Below are 26888 nucleotides of genomic sequence, written 5' to 3' on the forward strand. Positions count from 1 at the left end.
CACTTTGGGGCACAAGGAGATACTCTGGGGCACAAAGGAGAACTTCAGGGGTGCAGCTGGAGGTAGCTTGGGACACTTAGGGCCACTTTGGGATGCTGTGGGGACACTTTGGGACATGAGGGGAAGGGAGGGGGCATGACAGGGACACTTTGGGGCACAAACAGACACTTCCAGGGTGCAATGGGGGACAGTTTGGGACACTTCAGGATGCAGTGGAACACTTTGGGACATGAAGGGAAGGCAAGGGGCATAACAGGGATATTTTGGGGCACAAGGAGATACTCTGGGGCACAAAGAGGCACTTCAGGGGTGCAGTGGGAGGTAGTTTGGGACACTTTGGGACACTTGATGATGCAGTGGGGACTCTTTGGGATGTGAGGGGAAGGGAGGGGGCACGACAGAGACACTTTGGGACATGAGGGGAAGGGAGGGGGCACGATGGGGACACTTTGGGACACTTTGGGGCACCAGGAGATGCTCTGGGGCACAAAGAGGCACTCCAGGGGTGCGGTGGAAAGCAGCTTGGGACACTTCGGAACGCAGCGGGAAAGCTCCTCTGCCCGCCGGGGACCCCCGGGGAGGGGCGGGGCGGGGCGGGGCCGGGGGCGGGGCTGAGGCCGTGCCGGGCCCCGCTCCGGGCCCCGCTCCGCGCCCCCCGCCCCCCGCCCCGGCTCCATCTTGTGCGCGGCCGCCGCGGAGCCGCTCCAGGTGCGGGGGCAGGAGGGGACGGGGAGCGCTTCGCCGGGACATAGCCGGGGGGGAAGAGGGGAGCAGGACCCCCCGGGACGGGAGGGGACCCCGGGGCGCCCCCCCCCGCACAGATACCCACGCAACCCCCTGGGACCCCTGGGAGGGGTCGCCCCCTCGCCCCCTTTCCTCCTGCCCACCCCTCCAGGGCTGTAGGGAACCCCCAGAGAGCTCTCCCCCTTCGCCACAGGACCCCCCAGCAGAACCCTCAACCCCTAGATCCTCACAGCACCCCCAAGCAGCGACCCTCCCGCCCCAGGGCTTCCCAGAGACCCTCTCCCCAAACCCTCACAGCCCTCCCCCGGACCCCTCCCATCCCCCCCGAGACTCACCGGGACCGCCCCCCAGCAGTGACTGCACCCCCAGATCCTCCCGGGGCCCCTCCAGACTTTCCCAGCAGCGACCACCCCCTCGCAGGGCCCCTCAGACCCCCCCCACCGCACAGCCCCCCCTTTCCCAGACCCCCTTCCCCAGCAGAACCCCCCCCAGCAGAGACCCCCTTCCCCAGACCCCCCCCAGCAGAGCCCTCCTTCCCCAGACCCCCTCCCCCAGCAGAGACCCCCTTCCCCAGATCCCCCCCATCAGAACCCTCCTTCCCCAGACCCCCTCCCCCAGCAGACCTCCCCCCCCTCCCCAGACCCTCACAGTGCCCACCCCAGACCCCCACCCACAGCAGCATGCCCCCTCCTTGGAGCTGCACAGGGTCCCCCCAGACCCCCCACATTAGGACCCCCCCATCTCGAGCCTCACAAGGACCCCCCCCCAGCACTGACAACCCCCCAGGACCCTTACACAACTCCCCCAGACCCTCCCTAGCAGCAATCCCCCCCCCCCGTTCCCCACAGGGTGTCCCCCCAGACTCCTGCATCAGGACACTCTCCCCCTCCCTAAGCCACACAGAGAGCCCCCCCAGACCATCACAGAGTACCCCTGGACTGTGAGTGCCCCCCTGCCCCAGCAGCAACCCCGTCCTCCGCCCAGATCCTCACAGGAGCCCCCCCAAGACACCTCCCAGACACAGGGACTCCCCCCAGACCCCTTCAGCAGCAACACCCCCCCCACCCCAACACTAACAGGGACCCCCCAGCCCTCTCCTTCCAGCAGCAATTCCCTCCCCCTAGATCCTCAAGGAGCCCCCCAACAAGAGACACCCCCCCAGACCCTCACAGGGACCTTCATCTTCTCCCCACTTACCCTTACTGCCCCCCTCAATGCTTGGTGCTGCACAGGCAGGAGCCAACCCCAACCCAGCCAAGGGCAGGGACCCCCTACCCACCCTGGGGCTGCCACCACCCACCCCAGGGCTGTCACCCCCCACTTCATCCCCAGGCACCAAGGGGTTACCACACAAACCCAGCTTTGGTGGACAAAATCTTCTTAAGTCTTTAATCACAGTGGGAAAGGGATGGGAGGGGGGGGGGAACAGGGCCTCAGCGTGCCCCCCCCGAGCTGTCCCCAGCCCTGCTTGGTGGAGGCAGGGGCAGGGGGGGGCAGGGACAAGTGTGCCCAGCCTGGGAATTGAAGCCAAATCACTGAACCTGGCTTAAACTTTAATGGAATTTAGGCACAAAAAAAGGAAGAGGGGAGGGTAATGGGGCTGGAGGGTTTGGGGGGGGGCACGCCTGGCACCCCCCTCACCTCGGGGGGGGCCCCAGGCATTAGTCAGGGGGTAAAGGTCGGTGTTTGCATGCCCGGTGCGGAAGTGGCACCGTCCTCCTGTCCCCAGCTCCGGCGCTGGCTCCCGGCTGGCAGCAGGTAGGGAGGGCAGGGCTGGGTGCCCCCCACCCCCACAGCGTGGGCTGTGTCCCCCAGCCCTGGGGGGGCACCCACGGGGGAGCTGTGCGGTGACACGGGGGGGTCCCAGCCAGCTCTGTGCCAGGCTGGTGTCCCCGGGGCCTGGCACGGCTGAATGTCCTCTCTCTGGGGACAGGGACACGGGGAGCCTGCTGCTGTGCTGGGGAGGGTTGTGGCCTCCCCACGGCTCCGTAGGGATTGGGATCTGGGGTCCCTGTAAGCCCTATAGGGACCAGGTGCTGAGGCTCCCTGCACAGACTGTGGGGGTGCCCACAGGGACCTGGTGTCCCCCCAGCCCCGTAGAGGCCAGGCTCCAGGGGTTCCCACAGGGTCAGGGCTCTAGGGGTCCCCACAGGAGTGAGCTCTGGGGTCCCCATGGTCTTACAGGGGCCAGGCTCTGGGGGTCCCCACAGGAGCGAGCTTTGGGGTCCTCATGGTCTCATAGGGACCAGACTCTGGGGATTCCCACAGGCACAGGGCTCTAGGGGTCCCCATGGTCTCACAGGGGCCTGGCTCTGGGGGTTCCCACAGGGACAGGACTCTAGGGGTCCCCACAGGAGTGAGCTCTGGGGTCCCCGTGGTCTCACAGGGACCAGGTTCTGGAGATTCCCATACGGACAAGGCTCTAGGGGTCTCCACAGGTGTGAGCTTTGGGGTCCTTGTGGTCTCACAGGGACCAGGTTCTGGGGGTTCCCATAGAGATGAGGGTCTGGGGTCCCTGTAGAGCCAGAGGGACTAGACTGTGGGGGTTCCCATGGGGACCTGGCTTGGGTCTCAATGGCTCCATAGGCTCTGGATGTCCTCACAACCCCATAGAAACTGGGCTCTGGGGGTCCCCATAGGGATGGGAATCTGGGGGTCCTTTAGCCCCATAGAGAATGGCTGTGGAGGTCCCCATAGCCCTTAGGGACCCAGCATCCTATGGTCCCATAGGGACTGGGCTCTGGGGGTCCCCATAGCCCTGTAGGGACTGAACTCTGGGGTCCTCATCATCCTATGGGGACCAAGCTCTGAGGGTCCCCATAGAGACTGGCTCTGGGGGTCCCCATAGTGCCACAGGGACAGGACTCAAGGACTCCCCACAGAGACTGACTTTGGGTGGGGTGTCCGTATTGTCCTGTAGGGAGAGGGCTTAGGGACTCCCCATAGAGACCAGACTCTGGGGGTCCCCATCATGCCATAGGGACAGGGCTTTGGGTCTCTCCAGAGGGATCAGATTCTGGGAGTCCCTGCAGTCCCATAAGGACACAGTTTTAGGGTCCCTGTGGCCCCATAATGATGAGGCTTTGGGGGATCTCTCTAGGGATCAGGCTCTGGAGGTCCCCATAGAGACAGGGTGCTGGGGTCTCCATGGCCCCATAGGGATGAGGCTTTGGGGGTCTCCATAGGGATCAGGCTCTGGAGGTCCCCATAGGGACAGGATGCTGGGGTCTCCATGGCCCCATAGGGATGAGGCTTTGGGGGTCTCCATAGGGATCAGGCTCTGGAGGTCCCCATAGAGACAGGGTGCTGGGGTCTCCATGACCCCATAGGGATGAGGCTTTGGGGGTCTCCATAGGGATCAGGCTCTGGAGGTCCCCATAGAGACAGGATGCTGGGGTCTCCATGACCCCATAGGGATGAGGCTTTGGGGGTCTCCATAGGGATCAGGCTCTGGAGGTCCCCATAGAGGCAGGGTGCTGGGGTATCCATGGCCCCAGAGGGATGAGGCTTTGGGGGTCTCCATAGGGATCAGGCTCTGGAGGTCCCCACAGCTCCATTCTCCTGCTCCCAGCTCCTGCCCTGTGTCACCATAGCCATGGTGGGGGGATGGGGGCAGCCCTTCCACATGGCATGGCTGAATCCTGCTGCACCCCACACACAGCATCACCCCTCCCCCCAATGTCCCCACCCTGGGTGACACTGGCACTGGAGGGACTCCCTGGGGCAAGGATCCGTCTGTGTGTGGCATTGAGTCCTGGCTGGGCATTTTGGGCTGCAGGGTGGGGTGGGAAAAGCATCTGTGGGGTTGCCAACCTCTCCTTGGCCCCCCTATCACCGCAGCCCCTGCCCTGCTGAGATGGCACCGGGCGCCTGAGCCGCCCCCTTGGCGGGGATCAGCCATGGAGACAGTTGTCATCGTGGCCATCGGGGTGCTGGCCACCATCTTCCTGGCATCCTTCGTGGCACTGGTGGTGGTCTGCCGGCAGCGGTACTGCCACCCCAAAGACCTGCGGCACCACTATGACACCAAGTGAGTGACATCGTGGTGGGGGCATTGTCCTTGTCCCAGCCAGGGGAGGGGTGTCTAGGAGGAACCTCAAACCCCCCGGGGCTGGGGACGATGCTGGGGACATCCCCCATGATCAAGGGGATAATGCTGGGGCCACATCCAGCAGCATCAGAAGGACAATGCTGGGGGCACATCCAGCAGCATCAGGGAGTTGGGATGTGGAGGGAGCCCCAGGAGGTGAGCCTGTCCCCAGAGGTGTCCCCCATGTCCCCAACAGACCCATCGTGGACCTGATGGGGACCACCGAGACGCCGTCCGAACCCTCAGAACTGGAGCTGGATGATGTGGTGATCACCAACCCCCACATCGAGGCCATCCTGGAGAACGAGGACTGGGTGGAGGATGCCTCGTGAGTGTGTGTCCCCTCCCTGGTGTGCCCCCTGACCCTCCACCACTGCTGGGCATCTCCAACCTCCCTATCATGGCACACAGGTGGCAGAGATGCAGGGACCACCAAGCCGTGGCTGGCCCCAAGAAGGGACAGGCCTGAAGCTGATCTCTGGGTGGGGATGTCCCCAAGGGTCTGGGGGACACAGAGGGTGGGTAGGCAGTGGTGGGGGCATGAGGAGGGGAGGATGGGAGGAGTCTACTTGGTTTCATGTCCTCCCTCTCCACAGCGGTCTGGTGTCCCACTGCATTGCCATCCTGAAGGTGAGTCCAAGAGGTGGCACTGGTGGTGCTGGTGGCACTGAGTGCCCACCCTGGCCCCACTCCCATTGTCATCCCCCCTGCAATCTGCAGATCTGCCACACACTGACAGAGAAGCTGGTGGCCATGACCATGGGCTCAGGTGCCCGAGTGAAGTCCCCTGCCAGCCTTGGTGACATCATTGTGGTGGCCAAACGCATCAGCCCCAGGTGACAGGGGGTTCCTGGGGTGATGTAGGGTGGGGGTGATGGAGGGTGGCACCGTGGTGTCCCTGGAGGTTCATGCCATGCCCATCATCAGGGTGGATGACGTGGTGAGATCCATGTACCCTCCGCTGGACCCCAAACTGCTGGATGCCAGGTGACACAGGGGACACTCCCTGGGTGGGTGGGGGGATGTGAAACACCCATGGGTGGGGACACCAATGCCACCTAGCTGGGAACAACTTTGTGGGCAGTGTTTGAGGCATTGCTGTAGACTTGAGGGCCCTCAGACCAGCTTTCCACACTCTGCCCTTTGTTTCCTGCAGCTTCTTGAATGAAGCTGGTGGAACTTGAAGGTCTCAAACCAGCAGCATGGTATCACCCTGTGGTTAAAGGCTGCTGCTCCCAGGGTGTGGGTGCTTCATTGGCACAGCTGCTTAGCTGCCTTGCAGTGCAGAACAGGTTCAGTCTCCATTTGAGCTGTCGTTTACCCTTATCCCTTGTGTTAGATGTTCCTGGGGTTTTTAAGGTGTGATCCATGTGTCTGCAGGACAGCTGCTCCCTGCCCACTCAGACCTCCCAAGGTCCGTCAGCCTTCATCAGGGCTGCTGTCATCCTGCCATCCCAACCCCAGGGGCTGTAGCCCTTCCTCTGACCTGCTTTGGCAGGCGGGTTGGACTCCATGATCTCTTGGTGTCTCTTCCAACCTCTAACGTACTGTGATACTGTGACAATCAGAATGGGGACAGCGTGGGGACCTCCAGATGGGGAACCCGAGGCGGAAGCCACACTCCTGGCAGCAAAGCCCTGCGCGGGACAGGGAGGGCAGGGGAGGGGAGGGCCGGGGAAGGTGACGAGGCCACCGTGTCCCCCCCGACAGGGCGGCCGCGCTGCTGCTGTCGGTCAGCCACCTGGTGCTGGTGACCCGCAGCGCTTGCCGCCAGCCTGCCGCTCGCCACTGGGTGGAGCGGTCGCTGGCCGCCGCCGAGGAGCACATGGCCGTGCTGCGCCAGGCCGCCATGGCCACCGAGAGCGACCGCCCGGCGCCCACCGAGGCTTTCCGCCAGGAGCAGTCGGCCATCTGAGTGCCACCCACCCCTGCTGCCACCTTGCCCTGCCAATAAAAGCCCTGGGATGCGGTGGGTGGCACACCCCCACCCCACCATCCTGGGGGCTCTGGATCTGGCTTTGTGGTTTCTTGCTCCACACAGGGATTTGAGGGAGGGGGAGGGGTGGCGGAGGGTTTGGAGCGTCTAGGAAGGGAGGGTCAGGAGGGTTGGGGAGGTTATGAGGGCTTGGGGGAGATGGAAGCATTGGGGGAGGGGGGTTTATGGGGGTTTGGAGAGGATTGGGGGGGAAAGGGGACGTGGGGGGCAAGGTTAGGAGTTTAGAGGGGCTTGGAGTGGGACGGTTTTGGGGGAAGGGGGAGAGTGCAGTGGTCATGGGGGGTCTTGGGGGGAGGATTTGGGGGGTGTTACAGGGGCTTGGGTCTGGGGGGGGGGGACTCAGGGGTGCTGCCCAATCCCGAGGGCCGCTGGACTCATCCTCGGCATGGTGCCAGGGCCCGCCACGGCCTGCCCCCAGCCCGGAGGGGGTTCATTGGGGCGGGGGGAGTTGAGTCCTGCCGAAGTCATTGCCCCCAGGCCGGGCGGGCGACGGTCATGTGGCTGCGCGTCACGTGACGGGAAGGCGGGACGAAGGGCGGGGGTTCCCGCCTCCTTTCCCCAGCTGTCCAATGGGAGCACGGCATGCAGGGTGGTGGGCCAATGGAAGGCGGGGGGTGGGGACTGTGGCTGGCAGGCACCGAGACCGTGGCGGTGGGGCTGGGACCGGGGCAGGGTCTGGGATCGCTGGGAGGTACTGGGGAGCGTTTGAGGCTATCAAGGGGGTAGGGGGGCGTAGTGGGAGGGAATACCGACGGCACTGGGGGGCACTGGGAGAGAATCTCGAGGACACTGGGAGGCACTAGTGTGTACTGGGAAGGAATTCCGAGGGCAATGGGAGGTACTGGTGAGCACTGGGGGCACTGGAAGGGAATCCCGAGGGTACTGGGAAGCAGTGGCGGGTACTAGGAGAGAATTCCAAGAGCACTGGAGGGCACTGGGAGGGAATCCCGAGACTACTGGGAGGGAGTGGTAGTCATGGAGGGTTCTGGGGGTACTGGGAGGGACTGGTAGTCATGGAGGGTCCTGGGGGTACTGGGAGGAACTAGGAGTCAGAGAGGGCAGTGAGGATAATGAGATTCCCTGGGAGGGTTAGGGGGTGACACTGGAAGTCATGGGAGGCTCTGGTGGTACTGGGCCGGACTGGACGGCAGTGGGAGACCCTGAGGGTACTGGGAGGCACTGTGGAGCACTGGGACATACTGGCTAGCGCTGGGAGTCGCAGGGTGCTGTGGGGCCCAGGAGACACTGGTGTGGACTGGGGGGCACTGGGAGCCATGGGGGTGGTTCTAGGGCAGTGGGAAGCACTGGGAAATGGGGATGTAGGGGGACTGGAAAGCACTGGGAGTCATGGGGTTCTAGGGGTACTGGGAGTTATGGAGCGGTCTGGGAGCACCGGGTCATGCGGGGTTCAGAGGGCACTGGGAGCTACTGGAAGATACTGGGAATCCCAGGAGAGGACAGCGCAGTGGTGCCAAGGGGTTTCCCCCTGCCCCACAACCCAGGGTCCCGCGGCGGGGGGGAGGGTCCTGACCCTGCTTCAGTTTTCCCCCTGGGGTGGGAGCCTGGGGTGTGGGGGTGTAGCGCCCAGCAGCCCCCCGTGGGGCGCAGACAGCCATGAGTGGGTGCGGGGGCGTGGACGGTCCAGAGCCTGGGGAAAGGGAAGTGAAAGTGATTGTGGTTTGTGAAGGGGGGCGGGGAGGGGGGGACGGGCCGGGGGGCGGGAAGGGAAGCGGCAGACGGGAAGGAGAAATAAGCCCTGGGGGGAAGAAAGTTTGTCTGGGGGGGTCCTTAGCACCCACGGGTTCTGGCCAGGACGTCAGCCTCCTGCACCGCAGACAGATATTATCAGGGTGCTGCGGGCAGTGGTTGGGGTGCCACACACCGCAGTGCCAGCCCTCCCCTCCCCCACCACGAGTGGATGCCCTCCCCAGCACCCTCAGGTGCCCCCTGCTTTGCTCAGGAGCTCTGGGGTCGGGGCGGGAGGGCTGCCCTCGGTGAGGATTTGGGGGGCTGGGGCTTCCCCAGCAGGTGGGTGAAAGGAGAAGCGAGAGCTGCAGGGGCAGGGGGGGGTTGCTGCAGCAGAAACCTGCCCCCCTCCCCCTCCCTTGGTGAATGGGGAAACTGAGGCACGGTGGTGCCATGGGGGGGGGGCCACTGCCTACAGGTGCCCCCGGCGCCATGACCCCCTTCCTGCTGCTGTGGCTGCCACTGGCTGGAGCCAGCACCTGGATGCCATGCCCCGATGGGCAGTTGTGTCCCACCACCCCGGTGAGTGCCCAGGGGACAGAGGGGGACACGGTGGGGAGGGGGGGTGACCCCACCAGTGAATAACAGTCCCCCCCCATACCTCTCACCCCTCCCAGGCCCTGCCTTCCAGCAGAACTGGAGCCAGCTGCCCACTGCCAGGGGTGAGCCACCCTCCCTACCTCAGTTTCCCCTCTTTCTGCCATTTTGAGGGGGCTCCCCTCTTCCCCCCCCCCCTACTGCCTTCCCACCTGCCCCCACTTCTGTGTCCCCAGGGTGTGACCTGCACTGGTGGCCACCGCTGCTGTCCCCGAGGGTCCCACTGCAGCGCTGACGGCGACTCTTGTGTCACCTCCCTAGGTATGGGGGAGGCCACACATGGGTGGGGGGACATGGGTGAGCCTGGGGTGGGGGCTGGGGGTCCCTCACCCCATCCCTGCTCTCCGCAGCCCCTCATGCTGTCCCCTGTCCCGACGGGCAGTCCGAGTGCCCCGACGGTGCCACGTGCTGCGTGACGGCCAGCGGCGCCTGGGGGTGCTGCCCCATGCCCCAGGTACAGAGGCAGGGTGGGGGGCACAGGGACATTGTGGGGGCCACATCCTGAGGCCACTGCTGTGATGAGCCTGCCCGGTGCCCACAGGCCTTGTGCTGTGCTGACAAAGTGCACTGCTGCCCCCATGCCACCCTCTGTGACCTGGCCCATGGACGCTGCCTGTCGCCCACTGGTGACCATGTGCCCCTGGGCACCACCTTCCCTGCCTGGAAGCGCCAGCCCTCGGTGCCAGGTAAGGGCTGTGCCTCTGCTGGCGGTGGGGTGGCCCTCATGGATGGGGCAGGGAGGAGGGGAGGGGACATGGTGGCACTGTGTGTGTGTCCCTGCAGTCACCCTGCGCCAGGTGCTGTGCCCGGATGGGCGCTCGGCGTGTCCCGACGGATCCACCTGCTGCCAGCTGCCCTCGGCACAGTATGGCTGCTGTCCCCTGCAGAACGTGAGTCACAGCCCCACGATGGGCACCCTGCACTGGGCACCCCATGCTGGGCAGCCTGGGCCAAGCGTCATCCTATGCCAAGCATCCCAGGCCAGCCACCCCTTACCAGGCATCCCCTGCCAGGCACCCCACATCCACCAACCCACACCAGGCACCTCATGCTGGGTACCCTGTACTGGCTGCTTCATGCCAGCTGCCCCATACTGGGCACCCTGTACTGGTAACCCATCCTGAGCACCCCATGCCCAAGCATCCTGTCCCAAGCACCCCATGTTGGGTACCTTGAGCTGGGCACCCCACATCAGGCACCCCATGCCCAACCAAGCCATGCCAGGCACCCCGCACTGAGCACTCCGTGCTGAGCACCCTGTATCAGGCACTGTGTCCCAAGCAGCCCATGCCAGGCAGCCTCTATTGGCAGTCCATACTGAGCACCCCATGCCAGGCATAGTGGTCCTGAGCACCCTGTGCTGGGCATCCTACACTGAGCACCCCATGCCAGGCATCCTGTCCCAAGCACTCCATGTTGGATACCTGAGGCTGGGCATCCCATACCCAGCACTCCATTCTAGGCATCCCATGCTGGGCAACCTGTAATGGGCACTTTATCCCAGACACCTCGTGCCACGCACCCCATACTGTACTGGCAGCCCATGCCAGGCACTCTGTTGAGCACCCAGTATTGGGCACCTTATCTCGAGCACTCCATGCTGAGCACCCTGACCCAAGCACCCAGTGCTGGGCACCTTGTCCTGAGCACTCCACATCAGACACCTTGTGCTGGGCACACCATGCCAGGCACCCTATATCCTGAACCCCCTGTGCCATGCTCTCCATCTGGGCACCCTGTATTGGGCACTGCATGCCAGACTGCTATGCCATTTACCCCATGCTTGGCACCTCCAACAAGAGGCCACCCTGTCCTTGTTGCTGCTGGTCCCTGTGGGTGGGCAGGGTGGGCAGTGGCAGGGGTCATGCAGGCACCCACAAGGATGTACTGGGCAGGCGGTGTGCTGCAGCGACGGGCAGCACTGCTGCCCACAGGGCACCACCTGTGACCTGGAACACTCCACCTGCACCTCAGCACGACCCCAGGCAGCCCTGCCCACAGGTGAGGACACCCCCCCCATCTTTCTGTGCCAGGCTGGGGATGGGGGGGGACATGCCAGCTCAGAGCGTGCCCCCATCCCCAGCTGGCGAGGTGACGTGTGAGGACAGGACGAGGTGCCCCGAAGGCAACACCTGCTGCAGGCTCAGCCAGGGGGCATGGGGGTGCTGCCCGCTGGAGGAGGTATGGGGGTGTCCCCTGCCAGGTTCATGGAGGGGGGGTCCCCTGTGCCCTGGGTGGGACAAGGTCAAGTATCCCCTGTGCCCTGGGAGGGGTCAGGATGAGTGCCCCCAAAGGACAAGAACAGATGTCCCATGTCCAGCAGGAGGGACAAAGGCTGATGTCCCCTGTGCCCAGGGGAGGGGCAGTGCCAGTCATCTCCAGTGCCCTGGGTGAGATGAGGGACAATGTTCCCTGTCCCCTAGGAGGGGCAATGGCAGATGTCCCTTTGCTCCTTGAAGGACAAGGGCAGATGTCCCTTCTCCCCTGGGTGTGATGAGGTCAAGTGTCCCCTGTGCTCCAGGAGGAACAAAGGTTCATGTCCCTGTGCCCCGGGTGGGATGAGGTCCAGTGTCCCCTGTGCCCTGGGTGGGATGAGGTCCAATGTGCCCTAGGAGGGATGTCGCCAGTCCTAGGGCGTTCACCCCACTGATGTCCAGGCCCCCACTCAAGCTCCCTTTTAACTGGGACCAGTTTGGGGATCCAGGGGTGGGAGGTGGTAAAGTCGCAGGGGGCTGCTGGGATGCTCTTGGACCTCCTGTGTTGTCCCACACAGGCAGTGGACAGAGTCAGGCTGGGCTGGGGACAGACAGGACAAGGGACAGGCCAGGGGGACACAATCTGTCCCTTGGGGGGTCCCCAGGCACAGAGCTGGGTGTCTTGGGGGGCCAGCTGGACTCATTCCCCCCCATTTTTCCCCCCGTAGGCCGTCTGCTGCTCTGACCACCTTCACTGCTGCCCGCGGGGCTCCACCTGCGACCCAGGGGTGGGCAGCTGCCTGCTGGCAGGGGGCGGTGCCCAGCCCTGGCTGCGGAAGAGCCCTGCCCTGCCCCGGGCGGGGGACGTGCGCTGTGACGAGCAGACGAGCTGCCCCGACGGCAGCACCTGCTGCCGCCTCACCTCGGGGGCGTGGGGGTGCTGCCCGCTCGAGGAGGTCTGGGGGACCCCGTGGGGAACAAGGACGTGCTGGTGTCTCCTGTTGGGGGGTGTTGGGGGGTGGGAGGGGGCAGGGTGGTGCACTGGCTGCTGGGGGAGCCTGGGATGGGCTGAGACCACCGAGGTGTCCTTGAAGGGGGCTCCTTGCTGAAGGGGCTGCACGAGCTGGCTTGGGGGCATTCAGCAGGGCACTGCCACTGCCTGGATCTCGGGACAGAGCCACCTTTGCCCCCGTTGGATGGGGTAGCTGTCCCCTGTGCCCTGAGTGGGACAAAGGCCTAGTGTCCCTTCTTCTCCTGGGGGAATGAGTGTCCCTTTTTTGCCAGGAGGGGCAATGCCAGCTGTCTGTGGTGCCCTGAGTGCTGTAAGGGCCAATGTCCCCTGTCCTCTGTGAGTGACAGTGCCAGATGTCCCCTTGCTTCTTGAAGGCTGAGGGCAGATGTCCCCAGTGCCCTGGTGGGACAAGGGCAGATGTACCCCTAGGAGGGATGTGGGCAGCCCAGGGCCCCCCCCAGTGTGCCACTGTGCCCCTTCGCTGTGCCTCCCCTGGTCAGACTGCCTCTGTTAGCTGGCACCGGTTCAGAGCTCCAGTGGCTGGAAGTGATGTGTGGTGAATATGGGGTGAGGCCCCTGGCATGCTCAGGGACTTCCCTGTGTCCCACTTGGAGTGGGGGGCAATAGGAGTGATGAGGGGGTCCCCATAATCCCCCTAGAGCATGCATGGAGCCAGGCTGGCACTGGAGGAGAGGGGTCAAGGGAGGAGAGGAACAGGTCAGGGGGCAGCACAGTTTGTCTCCTGGGGGTCCCCAGGTGTGGGTGAGCTGAGGGGGGGGGGGGCGCTGGTCGTGCTGTGCTCACCCTCCCTTCTTGCTCCGCCCCCCCCAGGCTGTCTGCTGCCCTGACCACATTCACTGCTGCCCGCGGGGCTCCACCTGCGACCCGGAGGGGAGCAGCTGCCTGCTGGGGGGCGGCGGTGCCCAGCCCTGGCTGCGGAAGATGCCGGCACTGCGGCGGGGCGGGGACGTGCGCTGTGACGAGCAGACGAGCTGCCCCGACGGCAGCACCTGCTGCCGCCTCACCTCGGGGGCGTGGGGGTGCTGCCCCCTCGAGCAGGTCGGGCAGGGGCCTGCGGGTGGAGCATTTTGAGGAGGGGAGCGTGCCAGGACACAAGGCGCTGGGGATGGAATTGGGGGAGTTGGAGCAGAGTGGGGACTGGGGGGTGGCCCTCGGGGGGCGAGTGGGGGACAGGGATGTGGGACAGCTCTCTTTCCATATCAGTAACTCCCCCTCCATACCAGTAAGCCCCTTCTCCATACCAGTAATGCCCTACTCCATACTACTAACCTCCCCCCATACCAGTAACCCCCCTCTTCCATATCAGTAATCCCCCTCCTCCATACCAGTAACCCTCCCCCTCCATACCAGTAACCCCTTTCTCCATACCAGTAACCCCCTCTTCCATACCAGTAACCCTCCTTTTCCATACCAGTAACCCTCCTTTTCCATACCAGTAACCCCCTTCTCCATACCAGTAAATCCCCTCCATACCAGTAACGCCCCCCATACCTGTAACCCCTTCTCCATACCAGTAACTCCCCCCATACCAGTAACCCCCTCCTCCATTCCTGTGTGTCCCCCCTCAATGGGGCTCCCGTGGATACCCTGGTGCCTGGGGCTGCTGCTGGGTGTGAGCAGGGTTTAGAGGGGCTCTGGATGACTTTGGAGGGGGGAGGAAGGGAGCCAGGGTGGCACCCAGATGCTGGGTTCCTCCTGAGTGCCCCCCAACTCCTGGGATCCCCCTTGATGCCAATATCCCTGTCCCCCCCCCCCCCAGGCCGTTTGCTGCCGGGACCACCAGCACTGCTGCCCCCGCGGCTACACCTGCAACGAGGCCACCCAGAGCTGCGACAAGCTGCTGGCACCTACCCCCCTGCTGCGGGCACCCCCCTCCCCACCCCGGGCATCTGCGTCCCTCCGCTGGGCACCCCCGCACCCTTCCGCCCCGCTGCGAGCCGCCAGCCCCCAGCGAGATGGCGCCGTGCCCTGCGCCGCCACCGGCTCCTGCCAGGCAGGGCGGAAGTGCTGCCGGAGCAGGGCTGGGTCCTGGGGGTGCTGCCCCTTCGCCCAGGTCAGTGCCGGGGGGGAACATTGGGTGGGTGGTTGGGGCACCGGGGTAGGGGGCGCTGGGCAGCATCACCCCAATCCCATCTCTCCCTGCAGGGCTCCTGCTGCCTTGACGGTCGGCACTGCTGCCCAGGGGGGTCGCACTGCATTGCTGGGGGCTTGGGGTGCACCCCCCTACGCTGGGACCTGCCTGACCCCCACAGGGTGCTGCTCTGATGGCCCCAGGGACACCCCCCGGGTGGCAGCACCCCAATAAAACGTTTCTAGGACAACCCCCACCCCCCTGGTTCCTTGGGGTGGTCTTTTTTGGGGGGATGGCACGGTGAAGCAGCAGAGGCTGGGGGGGGGCTGTTGTGTTTAATATATTAATGCCATCTTGGGGGGGGCAGGCAGGGGCACACAGCAACTCTGTGCCCGGAGGAGGGGTCCCCATGTGCCCCTCCCCCACTGCCAGCCCAGCCCCCGCTGGTCCCTCTTCATCCTCACCACGTAGAAAACGTTTAGAAACACGATTAAAATCCAGGGGTGGGGGGAACGACGAGGGGGGATGGGGGGAGGCAAGACGGACAGCCCCCCCCCCCCCCCCCCCAGTTCCTATGGCAGTTTGGAGGCACCACTGGCCCGGGGGGCAGTGCCAGCCCCCCCTGTCCTGCAGGGACACAAGAGCACAAGAGGGGACATGCATCAGGAGATGGGGGAGGGGACATGCAATTCTAGACCCCCACCCCCCAATAAGACAGGGAGGTGAATGGTAGTGTCATGGAGAGGGCAGGACAGCAGGACCCCATGGGGCAGAGCTGGGTGGCACAGAAGGATACATGCAATACCCATGGGGGGGTCTGAGTACATAGGGACTCAGATGACATGGGGCTTGTCCCCCTGCCCCCTCTCCTGGCAGGGCACTGTGGGGCAGCTAATGGGGACAAGGGACAAGGTGGGATGAGAGTGGTTGGATGGGATGGTGGTGGTGGCAGGATGGTGTGGTGTGGCAGGAGGTGGTGTGATGATGGCAGGAGGTGGTGGTGGCAGGATGGTGTGGTGGTGGCAGGAGGTGGTTTGATGATGGCAGGAGGTGGTGGTGGCAGGTGGTGTAGCAAGATGATATGATGTGGCAGGAGGTGGTGGTGGCAGGAGGTGGTGGTGGTGGCAGGAGGTGGTGGTGGTGGCAGGAGGTGGTGGTGTGGCAGGATGGTGTGGTGTGGCAGGAGGTGGTGGTGGTGGCAGGAGGTGGTGGTGTGGCAGGAGGTGGTGTGGCAGGATGGTGTGGTGTGGCAGGAGGTGGTGGTGTGGCAGGAGGTGGTGTGGCAGGATGGTGTGGTGTGGCAGGAGGTGGTGGTGTGGCAGGATGGTGTGGTGTGGCAGGAGGTGGTGGTGTGGCAGGAGGTGGTGTGGCAGGATGGTGTGGTGTGGCAGGAGGTGGTGGTGTGGCAGGAGGTGGTGTGGCAGGATGGTGTGGTGTGGCAGGAGGTGGTGGTGTGGCAGGAGGTGGTGTGGCAGGATGGTGTGGTGTGGCAGGAGGTAGGGCCTGGATGGGATCGTGGTGGGACAAGGTGGTGGCCAGCTGGAGCGAGGCAGGGCGAGGCAGGACAGTGTGGTGGTGGTGGTGGTGGTGGTGGTGTGGGTAATGGGGTGGGATGCTGGTGGCATAGGACAGTGACAAGACAGAGTGGTGGCAGGATGGTGTGGTGGTGAGCTAGGGTGACAGTAGTGGGAGGAGATGGTGGCTGGATGGGGTGGGACAGGGGTGGGATGGGACAATGGCAGGAAAGGACAGGGGTGGTGGGATGCTTTTGGATGGGACTGTAGTGGGATGAGACAGGATAGTAGCAGGAGAGGGTGGTGGTGGGCTAGGAGGGTGGGGGTGGCTGGGGGGGTGATGGTGGTGGGCTGGGTGTTGGTGATGGGCTGGGGGGACTGGTGGTGCCTGGGGGTGATGGTGGTGGGCTGGGAGGGTGGTTGTGGCTGGGGTTGATGGTGGTGGGCTGGGGGGATGGTAGTGGGCTGTGGGGATGTTGGTGGTGGGCTGGGGGTGATGGTGGGGGGCTGGGGGGCTGGTGGGGGGCTGGTAGGCTGGGGTGATGGGGGGGGCTGGGGGGATGGTGGTAGGCTGGGGGATGGTGGTGGGCTGGGGCAGTGGCAAGGCAGGAAGGTGTGGCAGGGGGATGAGGCTGTGGCTGGCAGGGATCATACGGGGATGGGACAGCAATAGATGGGACCATGGTAGGACAGACTGACAGCAGCGTATCCCCCATTCCGGCACACCCCTGGGACACGCCCCCCAAGGCCGCAGGCCTCCCCCATCTCCACTCACTTGACGTTGAAGACCATCAGCGGCCGCTCCTCCCGCTTCTGCCAGGGGCTTTTCCGATCGCCGCCGTCCTCGGCTCCGTCGCCCACCTCGGCCATCGCTTCCTCCTCGGGGCTGGTCAGGGAGTCCCGGGGGGCTTCGCTGGCGCTGCTGCGCCCACTGCCCCCTCCTCTCCGCCCCCCGCTGCCCGCCTCCAGCAAGGGGGCCAGCGAGCTGTCCTCGGGGGAGGCCACGGGCAGGGGGGGTCTGGTTCCGCCGTCCTCGCCGCCGCTAGCTGCGGCCGGCCGCGGGAGGCGGGCGGGGGGCGCGGGCCCGGGGCCCCTCTCTCCTTGCAGGTCGATGTAGGAGTGGCGGACCTGCGAAGAGCGCCCGTCCAGGGACACGAACCAGGCTCGGGGCGGGGGGGGACCCCCCAGTTCCAGCAGCTGCTGCCCCGCCAGCGCCTGCAGCTCCCCGTTCAGCTGCGCCACCGCCGACCCGTCCAGCAGCACCGGGATGGCCACCGAGCCGCTCACCGGCTGCGGGGCGCGGGCGGCGCCCCCCCAGTTTTCCCCTTCCTCGAATGGTTGCCCAGAGGATTGGGGGGGCTGGGGGGTGGCCGTCGCCACCATGGCGGAACCGGGTCCCCCTCCCACATCGTTTTCGGAGGGTCCCTCCGGTTCCCCGGGGGCCAGGCGCATGTAACGGGCGGGGATGAGGAGGGTGGGCATCACCCCCCGGTACACGTCCTCCGGTCCCCCACCCCGGTCCAAGGGGCCGCAGAGGAGGAGGGGACCCGTGGGGGCCAGCGAGGGTGGGCGAGGGGGGGGTTCAGGCAGCGGGTGCTCGTTTGGCTGCCCCCCATAACGGGCAAACACCGTGGGCGAGGGGGGCCGGGGGGGGAACACGGGGGTCCCCCGGGGGTGCTCATCTGGCGGCTGCAGCCCATCCACTGAGCGGGCAGCCCTGAGGCCGAAGGCTTCGCCGGGACGCCCATAGTCCTCCGGAGCAGGGGGCTGGCGGCGGCGGGGGGCCAGGGTGGCGGCAGGGGTCCGGGGGCCGGTCCGGAGCTGGGGCGGTGCCGGCGGCTGGAAGAAGTCCGGCCGGACCGTGGGCAGGTCGCGGGTGGAAGGGGGCAAGCCGGGGGTGGGCAGGTCGGTGTCCCCCCCCGAGGAGGCTGTCTCCAGGTGGCTGCCACCGCAGAGGAGGTCCAGCTGGGACACGGAGGTGGCCTGGTCACGGCGGGCAGCATCCAGCGGCCCGGGCAGTGGCAGCTTGCGGTGCTGGGCACGCGGCTTCAGGCACCGGCGCCTGCGGGAGATGGTGCTGGGTCACCCCAGGGACCGGGAGTCTGGGGGGTGTCCACCCCACTGGAGGTGCTGCAGGTGGGGACTCCCAGCCAACTATAGGATGCCCAGGGGTGGGTAAGGGGTGGTGGACCCCCAAAGTCAATTATAAGGCTCCCAGAGAGGTGCCAAGGGGCGGTAGACCCTCCAGAATCAGATATAAGGCTCTCAGCAGGGGTGCCAGGGGGTGGTGGACCCCCCAGAATCAGATAAAAGGATCCCAGATGGTAGTGGACCCTCCAGAATCAGATATAAGGCTCTCAGCAGGGGTGCCAGGGGGTGGTGGACCCCCCCCAGAATCAGATAAAAGGATCCCAGATGGTAGTGGACCCTCGAGAATCATATATAAGGCTCTCAGAGGGGGTGTCAGGGGGTGGTGGCCCCCACAGAGCAGCTAGAGGATTTCTGACAGTGCCAGGGGGTTGGCAGGCCCCCAAAGCAGCTATAGAGGGTTCCTGGGTGGGGTACCAAGGGGTGTTGCCCCTTTCAAAGCAGCTATAGGGTCCTCAAGTGTTCTGGGGAATGCTGACACCCCCCCCCCAAAGCACCTATAGGGCACCCAGGGGTACTGGGGGTGTGGTGCACCTTCCTCTCCATATGCCTACGAGTGCCAGGATGGTGGTGCCCCTCCCCCATAGCCCAGCACAGCCCAGCATAGCCCATCATCCAGGGGTGCCAGGGGGTGATGCCCTCCCCACCCCCATAGCCAGGGGTGCCAGGGAATGCTCCCCTCACCACCACCATGGCCAGCTATGGGACACCCCAGGGTGCCAGGCAGGCAGTGTCCCCCTGTGCCCAGCTACGGAATGGTAGGAGGCTGCTGCCCCTTCCTTATACCCAGGGGGGAGGATGCCCAGGGGTGCCAAGTAGTGTCCCACATCCCCCTCAGCCATGGTCAGGACCCCGGGGTGTCAGGGTTGGTGGTGGGTGGTGCTGACCTGCAGTAGTAGATGAGGAGGCAGAGGAGGATGAGGACGAGCAGGGCCAGGGCACCCAGGATGGTGAGCAGGAAGATGGTGTGGTAGGTGGTGATGTCCGCCACGCCCGCTGCCATGGCCACCAGCCCTGGGGCACAAGCACCCCCACCGTCAGAGCAGCCCCCAGCACCCACCAGCACCACACAGGATGGGTGTCCCCTGCAACCCTGCACCCTGGGCTGCTTCCACAGCCACCCCCTGCACCCGGCAAGAGCACCCCAGGGGGCTGCACCCACCAGCACCCCATGGAATGGGTGTCCTCCTCCACTCTGGGGTGCTTCCATGGGCACCCTCTCTACCAAGAACAACCCAGGGGGTTGCACCCACTAGCACCCCATGGAATGGGTGTCTTCCTCCACTCTGGGGTACTTCTGTGGGCACCCTCCCCACCAAGAACACCCCTGGGGGTTGCACTCACCAGAACCCCATGGAATGGGTGTCCCTCCTCCACTCTGGGGTACTTTCATGGGCACCCTCCCCACCACAGGGCTGCACACACCCCATGGGTTGGTGGTCCTCCACCACCCCACAAGAGCACCCCAGGGGCTGCACCCACCAGGATCCCATGGGATGGGTGTCCTTCACCCTACCAGTCCCCCCCATTCACCCTGGGGTGCTTACACAGGCACCTGCCCACCCACAAGAGCACCCCAGGGGCTGTGCCCACCAGCACCCCACAGGCTGGGTGCCCTCCTCCACCCCAGGGTGCTGCCATCACCTCGCCGTGAGCCAGGAGAACCCACAGGGACAGGGGTACAGAGGCTGGGGGGCACCCATGGGTGTCACCCTACCTGTGTTGGGAGAGGGAAGAGCTGCTGCCCAGTATCCCAGCTGGGAGGAGACGAAGGTCCAGTAGAGCTGCCGGCCCTCCTTCCGGATCAGCCCCGTCCCGTTCCGCACCCACAGCCCTGCAGGGACACAGGGATGTGCCCAGGAGTGGGCTGAGACCCCCCCCGACTCATCACCTCCCCCTGCTGCCATCCACAGACCCCCCCCGACTCATCACCTCCCCCTGCTGCCACCCCCAGACCCCTCCCAAACTCATCACCTCCCCCTGCTGCCACTCCCAACCCCCCCCCCAGACTCACACCTCCCCCTGCTACCATCCCCAGACACGCCCCCCCCCCCCAACTCATCACCTCCCCCTGCTGCCATCCACAGACACGCCCCCCCCCCCCCCAACTCATCACCTCCCCCTGCTGCCATCCACAGACCCCCCCCAGACTCATCACCTCCCCCTGCTGCCACCCCCAGCAGGAGCTGTGCCACCTCCCCTGCCCCTCCCCCTCCCCCCTGCCCCCTGCTCACCGCTCTTGGGGTCAAACCTCCAGGCTGGCACGCTGGTGGCCACCAAGGGCACGGCGTCGGGGGCCAAGGGGACAGACAGATGGACAGGGCCGGCCAGCGGCACCTCGGTCCCGTTGCCGGTGAAGAGATGGACGCTGAGAGCTGCCACTGGTGCCAGCTCCAGCCAGGTGGCATTGGCTGCGGGGAGAAGCGACAGGGACGCCGGTAAGGGATGACCTCAGGGCTCGTCCCCTCGGGTCCCGCGGGGTGCCCTCCCCGTACCGCTGCTGTCCGGCTCGGCCCCGAGGAAGGCAGGGAAGGCTCGGGCCAGGCCGGGGCCGGTGGCGGCGGTGAGGGTCGCGGCCAGCTGGCTGTAGGTCGAGCTGCGGGGGAGCCGAGCTGCCCGCCGCGGGAACTGTGCCCACGGCTGGCCCTTGGCACCTGCCGAGGGGGGGGGCAGAGAGTGGGTGGCAGCACCCGGAGGTGATGGCAATGCCAGCCACAGCCCTGCCCTCCACGCCCGTCGCTCACCTGGGGATCCCAGGAGGATCTGCACCAGGTCCTCGTAGAGGATGAGGGTGGCAGGGCGCTCCGGGAGCAGGTAGAGGCTGACCGAGGCGTAGACTGCAAGGGAGGGGGACACATGGTGGGGACGACCCCCAGAATACCCCAGCCCCCCAGCTTGGGTTAGACTGGGGAGGAGGCAGAGGGTGGGTGCTGATGGGGAGGGGAGGAGGGGCTCTGTAGAGCGGGAGGGAAGGGGGCAACGGGGCAGCAAGGACATGGGGACAGGCGCTGGGGACACCCCCTGCACACCAATCCCGGTGCACAGCCCAGGCCTGGCAGGTCCATGCATGACCCCAGCCCCAGCAGGTCCATGCATGACCCCAGCCCCGCACAGACCAAGCACCCCAACCCCTGCACCCCATCCTTGCACCCCCTTGCCCCTCCCAGTCTCCATGCACCACCCTGCCCTGGCACACAGCCACGTCCCCAGCATCACCCACCACATGTACCCCCAAACCTGCACACACCCCAAACCTCTACTGTCCCAACTCTGACCCCCCCACACCCATCCCTGCATCTTCATCCCCAAACCCACATCCCTGCTCCCCCCATTTTTATGCCCCCCACCCATGCCTGCCCCCCCATTTTTGTGCCCCCCATACCCACCCCTGCACCTCCAATTCCTGCACACCCACATCCCTGTCCCCCCTTTTTTGTGCCCTCCCATACCCATCCCTGCACCCACATCCCTGCTCCCCATCTTTCTGCACCCCCATCCCCAGCCCTACTCTCCCCTATCTTTGTGCCTCCTCACCTCCTGCACCCCAACCCTGCACCCTCTCACCCCTGCACCCCAACTCTGAACCCCCATCCCTACACCCCTATCCTTGCACCCCAGCCCTGTACCCCCCAGCCCAGCACTCCCACGTGTCCCACCCCCCAGCAAGGTGACCTCATCGATGCTGTGCTGGCCCTGGGCACACGGGCTGGCACCCAGCCCAGGGTCCCTCCCTGCCCCCCCCACCCCAGGATGGGGAGACTTCAGGGCCACCAGGACATGGCTGTCCCCTCCCAAAGGGGTTGGACATCCCTGAACACCCCTCTCAAAGAGACCCTCCCTCCCCAAAAGCCCTTTGGGGTTCCCAGGAAGGGATTGGGGTCCCAGGAAGGGACTAAAGAGGCCCAGGAAGGGACTGGGGTCTTAGGAAGGGACTGAGGTTCCCCAGGAAAGGACTAAAGGCCTCCAGTAGGGGATCAAGGACCCCCAGCAAGAGATTGGAGACCCTCCACCCCCCCACACTCCCCAGTAAGGGAAGAATGAAGGGACCCCATCAAGGGCTTGGGCCCCCTCACAAGGGACTGAGGATCCCAGTAAGGGACCAGTTTCCCCAGTACGGGGTCACTGTCTGTGTAAGAGATCAGAAGGACCTAGGTCCCACAGTGAAGACTCAGGGCCCCCCCTTAAGAGTTCAGAGTCCCCCTGGTTGAGTTGAGGTCCTCATAAGGGCTCAGAGCCCCCCCAGTAAGTTGCTGAGGTCCCCCATTAGGGCTCACAGCCCCCCCCAGTAAGGTTCTGGGATCTCCCTTAAGTGTTCAGAGGACCCCCAGCAAGGGATTGTGTCCCTCCAAAGGGCTCAGAGCCCTCCCACTAATACACTGGGGTCCCCCATCAGGGCTCAGAGCACCCCAGTAAGGGACTGAGGCTTCCTATAGGGACACAGAGGCCCCCAGTAAAGAATTGGGATCCCTCATCAGGGCTGAGAGCCCCCCAGTAAGAGGCCAGGGCACCCCATCAGGGTTGGATGCCCCCCAGTATGGGACTGGGGCACCCCCGTTGGGGTTGCGTGCCCCCAGGAAGGGACTGGGGCCTCCTGTAAGGGCACAGAGCCCCCCAGTAAAGAATTGGGATCCCCCATCAGGGCTCAGGGCATCCCCAGTAAGAGACTGGGGCACCCCATCAAGATCGGATGCCCCCCAGTAAGGGACTGGGGCATGCCATCAGGGTTGGATGCCCCCCAGGAAGGGACTGAGGCATGCCATCAGGGTTGGATCCCCAAGTCTGGAGCGCCCCCATCAGGATCGGATGCCCCCCGTAAGGGACTGGGGCTCCCCGTAAGGGTTCACCTCCCCCCGGTCCCGAGCTGGGCTCGCCGCTGCGGGCCGGGGCCGCGGGCACTCACGTGGCAGCTTGGTGACTCGCCAGGGCACGGAGGCAGGGACGTAGCCGCGGCGGGCGGCGGTGACCAGCACCCAGGTGCCCAGGCGGTAGGGCACGGGCAGGACGCCGCTGCCCTCGTGGTCGGTGGTGCCAGCTGCCAGTGAGCTGCGGTTGCCGAAGACCTCCAGGGTGGCCTGGGCCAGCGGGGCCAGCGTCCCACTCTCATACACCTGCACCTTCAGCAGCACCTCTGCGGGCACACGGCGGGCACGTGGGGGCGGGCACGGGGCACCCCCCACGCTGATGGGTACCCCGCAGTGTGCCCTATAGATCGGGGAAGGGGGGTGAGGGGGAGGGGCACTATCTCAGCAGGCGATGGGACCCATCCCAGTGGGTCATGGGCAACACCCTGGTGGGTTGTGGGCATCATCCTGCTGGGTTATGGGCATCATATCTGTATATTATGGGCATCTTCTCTGTATATTATGGGCACCATCCCAGTAAGTCATGAGCAAAACCCTGCTGGGTTATGGGCATCATCTCAGTATGTTATGGGCACCATCCAATAAGGCATGGGCAACATCCTGGTGGGTTATGGGCACCACCCCAGCAGAATGGTGCCGCCCATCCTGGTCAGTCATTGGCACCATCTCATCAGATCACAGCCACCATCCTGATGGTCAGGAGGCCATGGCCACCACCCTGGTGATGGGCACTGCCCCAGTAAGGTCACAGGCACCATCCCAGCAGGTCACAGGCACCATGATGGGGGGTGTGGGCATCACCCCTGTGCCACTCTGTGCCCTTTGAAATGGATGTATGGGGGGGTGCCCTACACGGGTGGTTAGTGGCACCCACTTGTGCCCCCCCCCAACTCCCTGTAAGTGCCCACTGGGTGCCATCCCCCCCGGGGTACAGCTCACACATGAGTTTGAGGCTCTGCACCCCTCTGGGCCCCACCAGTACCCAGGCCCTGATGCAGGGTGGGGCTGGGCATGGCTGGGGGCCAGGGGACACACCTCACACCCTCTGGTGCCCCCAGCCTCCCCCCGTGCTGGCACCATCCCGCGCATGAGCCTGAAGCCCTTGGCAGCCATCCCAGCTCCGGCGCCGTCACCCTGGCAACGACCTCCTTCATCCCGGGCCCCGGGCGCCTGCAGGACCCCGTGTCGCCCCCCCCCGGCAGCATCCTGCACCCCAGAAGCGCCCCCATGGCACTGTTGGCAACCCAACACCCACCACCCCCTCCCACTCCAGCCCAGATGTTGCCCAGATGTGGCAATGGGAGAAATCTGCAGCAGCTGCTTGGGCAGGAGGCTGGGGGTGGGAGTGGCTGTGGGGGCACAGGAGGGGGACACGCTGGGGACATCCCCACACAGAGAGGGGACAGCTGGCACCCGGGGGGCAGGAATGTCCTGCGGCCACATGCCGGCCGTGCGCAGCTGCCAGGGGACAGCTGGTACCAAGGGCCACCCCCCAGAGCCCTCCTCAGAGGGGGGCCAAGGTGCCACCCCCAGTGTGGGGAACACAGCCTCCCCCCTCCCCACTCCCTGCCTCCATGGGCACAAGCTGCCACCCCCACCACCAAGGAATGCTGGCAATACACTGGCTTCCCAGTATGACCCCCACAGCACCAGGATGGGTGGGTGAGTGATGCCAGGCCCTGGGGTGGCAGCAGGACCCAGGCATCCACTCTTGTGCCTTGTCACCACTACCTTCCCCCCACTGCTGCCACCCCAAAGGGATGGCCACTGTGATGCCAGCCAGCGAGCTAAGCAAGCACAGGCAGGATGGGGATGAGGCCATGCCAGGGTCAGGGACCCCCTCACCCAACTGCTGCCTGCCTCACCCCCCCAGGCACACCTCACCCAGGAACAGGGGCACTGCCAGGAGGCTTGGGGAGGGTGGGGTGGCAGGGGAGGGGTCACAAGGAGCCCCTGGGACCCCATATTGGCATGGGGCAGTCCAAGGACCACCCTGACTGCTGGGGGCAGAGAGAGCTGCCTGCAATGGGGGACCCCCCACTCTGTCCAGGACATCTCCCCCTCATCATCCTGCACCCCTGGCTGCAGCTCAGGACCCTCACCCACCCTCCTGCCCTCCTGTATGCCCTGGCCTGGGACCCCCACCCATCACCCTGCATGCCTTAGCCTGGCCAACAGCCTGCACCCCATCACCTGAGACCACCTCAACCTTCATGCATCCCCAAGCTCTGCCCAGGACCCCCAATCACCCAGCTGCAGGCCCTGGCACTGCCAAGGACCCCCACCCATTGTCCTGCACCCCTTGCCCTGTGACCCCCCCACTCACCTTCCTGCACCCTCGAGCTCTGCCCAGGACCCCCACCCACCTTTCTGCATCCCCTGGCCAAGGACCACCCTCATTCCTCTGTGGCTCTGTACAAGACCCCCACCCCCCATCCTGCACCCCACAGCCTGCGACCCCCACCCAACCTCCTGCACCTTCAAGCTCTGCCCGGGACCCCCACCCACCATCCTCGCAACCCTGACCCCTCATGTTGCAACCCTTGGTGCTGCCCAGGACCCCCACCCACCCTTCTGCACCCCTTAGCTTGGGACCACCCCCACTTGCCTGCACCCCCAAGCTCTTTCCACAACCCCTCCCCACCCAGCTGCAGCCCCTGGCACTGCCAAGGACCTCCCACCCACTACCGTGCACCCCATGGCCTAAGACCCCCACTCATCCTCCTTGCACCCTTGGGTGCTGCTCAGACCCCTCACCCACCCTTCCCTCCTCGGCCTGGGACCCCTCCCCTTATCGTGCGGCACCCCCTGGCACTGCCAAGGCCTCCTACTCACCCTCCTGCACCCCCCAGCACCCCCACCCAGCACCCTCTGCTCGCCGGTGGCCAGACCAGGCCGGGGAGGGGGGAGACGAACGCACAGAGCGGGGTGGGGGGGGACACAGACAGACAGACGCGGGGGGAACACAGACGGACGGACGGAGACGGATGGACAAAACCGGGGTGGGGGGGAGGGAGGCGGTGTCGGGCGCGGGGGGGGTGGGGGTTGGGGGGGTCGGTTGCCGGTGTGCCGGGGGTCGGGCAGGCGGAGATGGGGGGATGGAGGGGTCGGGGGGGGATGCCGGGGCGGGTCCCCCCGCAGCCCCCGCACACAAAGGCCTCTGGTTCTCACCGTGCGCTCCCGGCTCCGCCGCGCCCCGCGCCCGCCGCCCGCCCGCGGCCAGCAGCAGCAGCAGCAGCGGCAGCGGCGGCAGGAGGCGGCGGGGCCGCATGATCGCTCCGCGCCGTTACCGCGCCATGCCCGGCCCGCCCTGCCCGGCCCGCTCCGCCCGCCGCTGCCGCCGCCGCCGCCGCCGCCGCAGGGACCGGGCTCCACCTGCCGGAGCCGCCGGGCACGGCCGCCCGCCCCGCCCCGCTACCGGCACCGGCACCGGCATCCACCCCCGGCACCGCCCCGGACCCCTGAACACACCCCCAGTACCGCCCCGGACCCCGGGATTCGGCAGCGGAACCGCATCCCGGGACTGATCCCTGTACCTGCATCCACCCCGGCAATGGTACCGACCCGCCCCGTACCGGTACCGGCATCCCCACACTGATCCCGGTACCGGCATCCTCCCCAGTACTGACAACGGCTCCCGTCCCCAGCCGGTACCGGCATCGGCGTCCCGCGACCGACCTTGGTACCAGCACCGGCCCCCCGGACCGCCCCCCGCATCCCAGGACTGACCCCTGGCACCACAACAGCATCCCGGCACTGATCCCGGTACCGGCATCCACCCTGACACCGGCACCGCTCCCCCCTCATGCTGGCCCTGGCATCCCGACACCGAACCCAGTGCCCACACCGGCATGCCAGGACCCATTCCCCAGGACCACATCAGCATCCTGGG

At 65.7% G+C, this 26888-nt stretch overlaps 3 protein-coding genes across 3 annotated transcripts; 2 read left to right on the forward strand and 1 right to left on the reverse strand.

Moving 5' to 3' along the window:
• The first annotated feature begins 4643 nt into the window (after positions 1-4643).
• On the forward strand, positions 4644-6749 carry TMEM98 (transmembrane protein 98). Its single transcript, XM_054396530.1, has 6 exons — positions 4644-4774; positions 5031-5162; positions 5431-5464; positions 5555-5670; positions 5762-5821; positions 6545-6749. The coding sequence occupies exons 1-6, from the start codon at positions 4644-4646 to the stop codon at positions 6747-6749; spliced, it is 678 nt and encodes a 225-aa protein (XP_054252505.1).
• Positions 6750-9008: 2259 nt separating this feature from the next.
• Positions 9009-14666, forward strand: GRN (granulin precursor). Its single transcript, XM_054396427.1, has 11 exons — positions 9009-9098; positions 9350-9434; positions 9524-9627; positions 9715-9859; positions 9957-10063; positions 11069-11174; positions 11257-11354; positions 12097-12324; positions 13212-13439; positions 14161-14454; positions 14547-14666. The coding sequence occupies exons 1-11, from the start codon at positions 9009-9011 to the stop codon at positions 14664-14666; spliced, it is 1605 nt and encodes a 534-aa protein (XP_054252402.1).
• A 378-nt stretch (positions 14667-15044) lies between these two features.
• On the reverse strand, positions 15045-26267 carry FAM171A2 (family with sequence similarity 171 member A2). Its single transcript, XM_054396533.1, has 9 exons — positions 26192-26267; positions 23035-23262; positions 20879-20971; positions 20630-20788; positions 20369-20545; positions 19852-19968; positions 19022-19148; positions 16762-18048; positions 15045-15099 (listed from the first exon to the last, which is right to left on the reverse strand). The coding sequence occupies exons 1-9, from the start codon at positions 26265-26267 to the stop codon at positions 15045-15047; spliced, it is 2319 nt and encodes a 772-aa protein (XP_054252508.1).
• Between the last annotated feature and the right edge of the window lie 621 nt (positions 26268-26888).

The sequence above is a fragment of the Indicator indicator genome, chromosome 37 (genome assembly GCF_027791375.1).
Source record: "Indicator indicator isolate 239-I01 chromosome 37, UM_Iind_1.1, whole genome shotgun sequence".
NCBI classification, from domain to species: domain Eukaryota; kingdom Metazoa; phylum Chordata; class Aves; order Piciformes; family Indicatoridae; genus Indicator; species Indicator indicator.

Coding starts and splice junctions, on each gene's coding strand:
- GRN (XM_054396427.1), top strand. CDS start 9,009: ATGACCCCCTTCCTGCTGCTGTGGCTGCCACTGGCTGGAGCCAGCACC. Junction 9,860..9,956: donor GCGCCAGCCCTCGGTGCCAG/GTAAGGGCTGTG, acceptor GTGTCCCTGCAG/TCACCCTGCGCCAGGTGCTG. Junction 11,355..12,096: donor GGTGCTGCCCGCTGGAGGAG/GTATGGGGGTGT, acceptor TTCCCCCCGTAG/GCCGTCTGCTGCTCTGACCA.
- FAM171A2 (XM_054396533.1), bottom strand. CDS start 26,267: ATGCGGCCCCGCCGCCTCCTGCCGCCGCTGCCGCTGCTGCTGCTGCTG. Junction 19,149..19,851: donor TCTTCCCTCTCCCAACACAG/GTAGGGTGACAC, acceptor CTTGTGCCCCAG/GGCTGGTGGCCATGGCAGCG. Junction 18,049..19,021: donor CTCCTCATCTACTACTGCAG/GTCAGCACCACC, acceptor CATCTCCCGCAG/GCGCCGGTGCCTGAAGCCGC.
- TMEM98 (XM_054396530.1), top strand. CDS start 4,644: ATGGAGACAGTTGTCATCGTGGCCATCGGGGTGCTGGCCACCATCTTC. Junction 5,163..5,430: donor GACTGGGTGGAGGATGCCTC/GTGAGTGTGTGT, acceptor CCCTCTCCACAG/CGGTCTGGTGTCCCACTGCA. Junction 5,822..6,544: donor CCCAAACTGCTGGATGCCAG/GTGACACAGGGG, acceptor CCCCCCCGACAG/GGCGGCCGCGCTGCTGCTGT.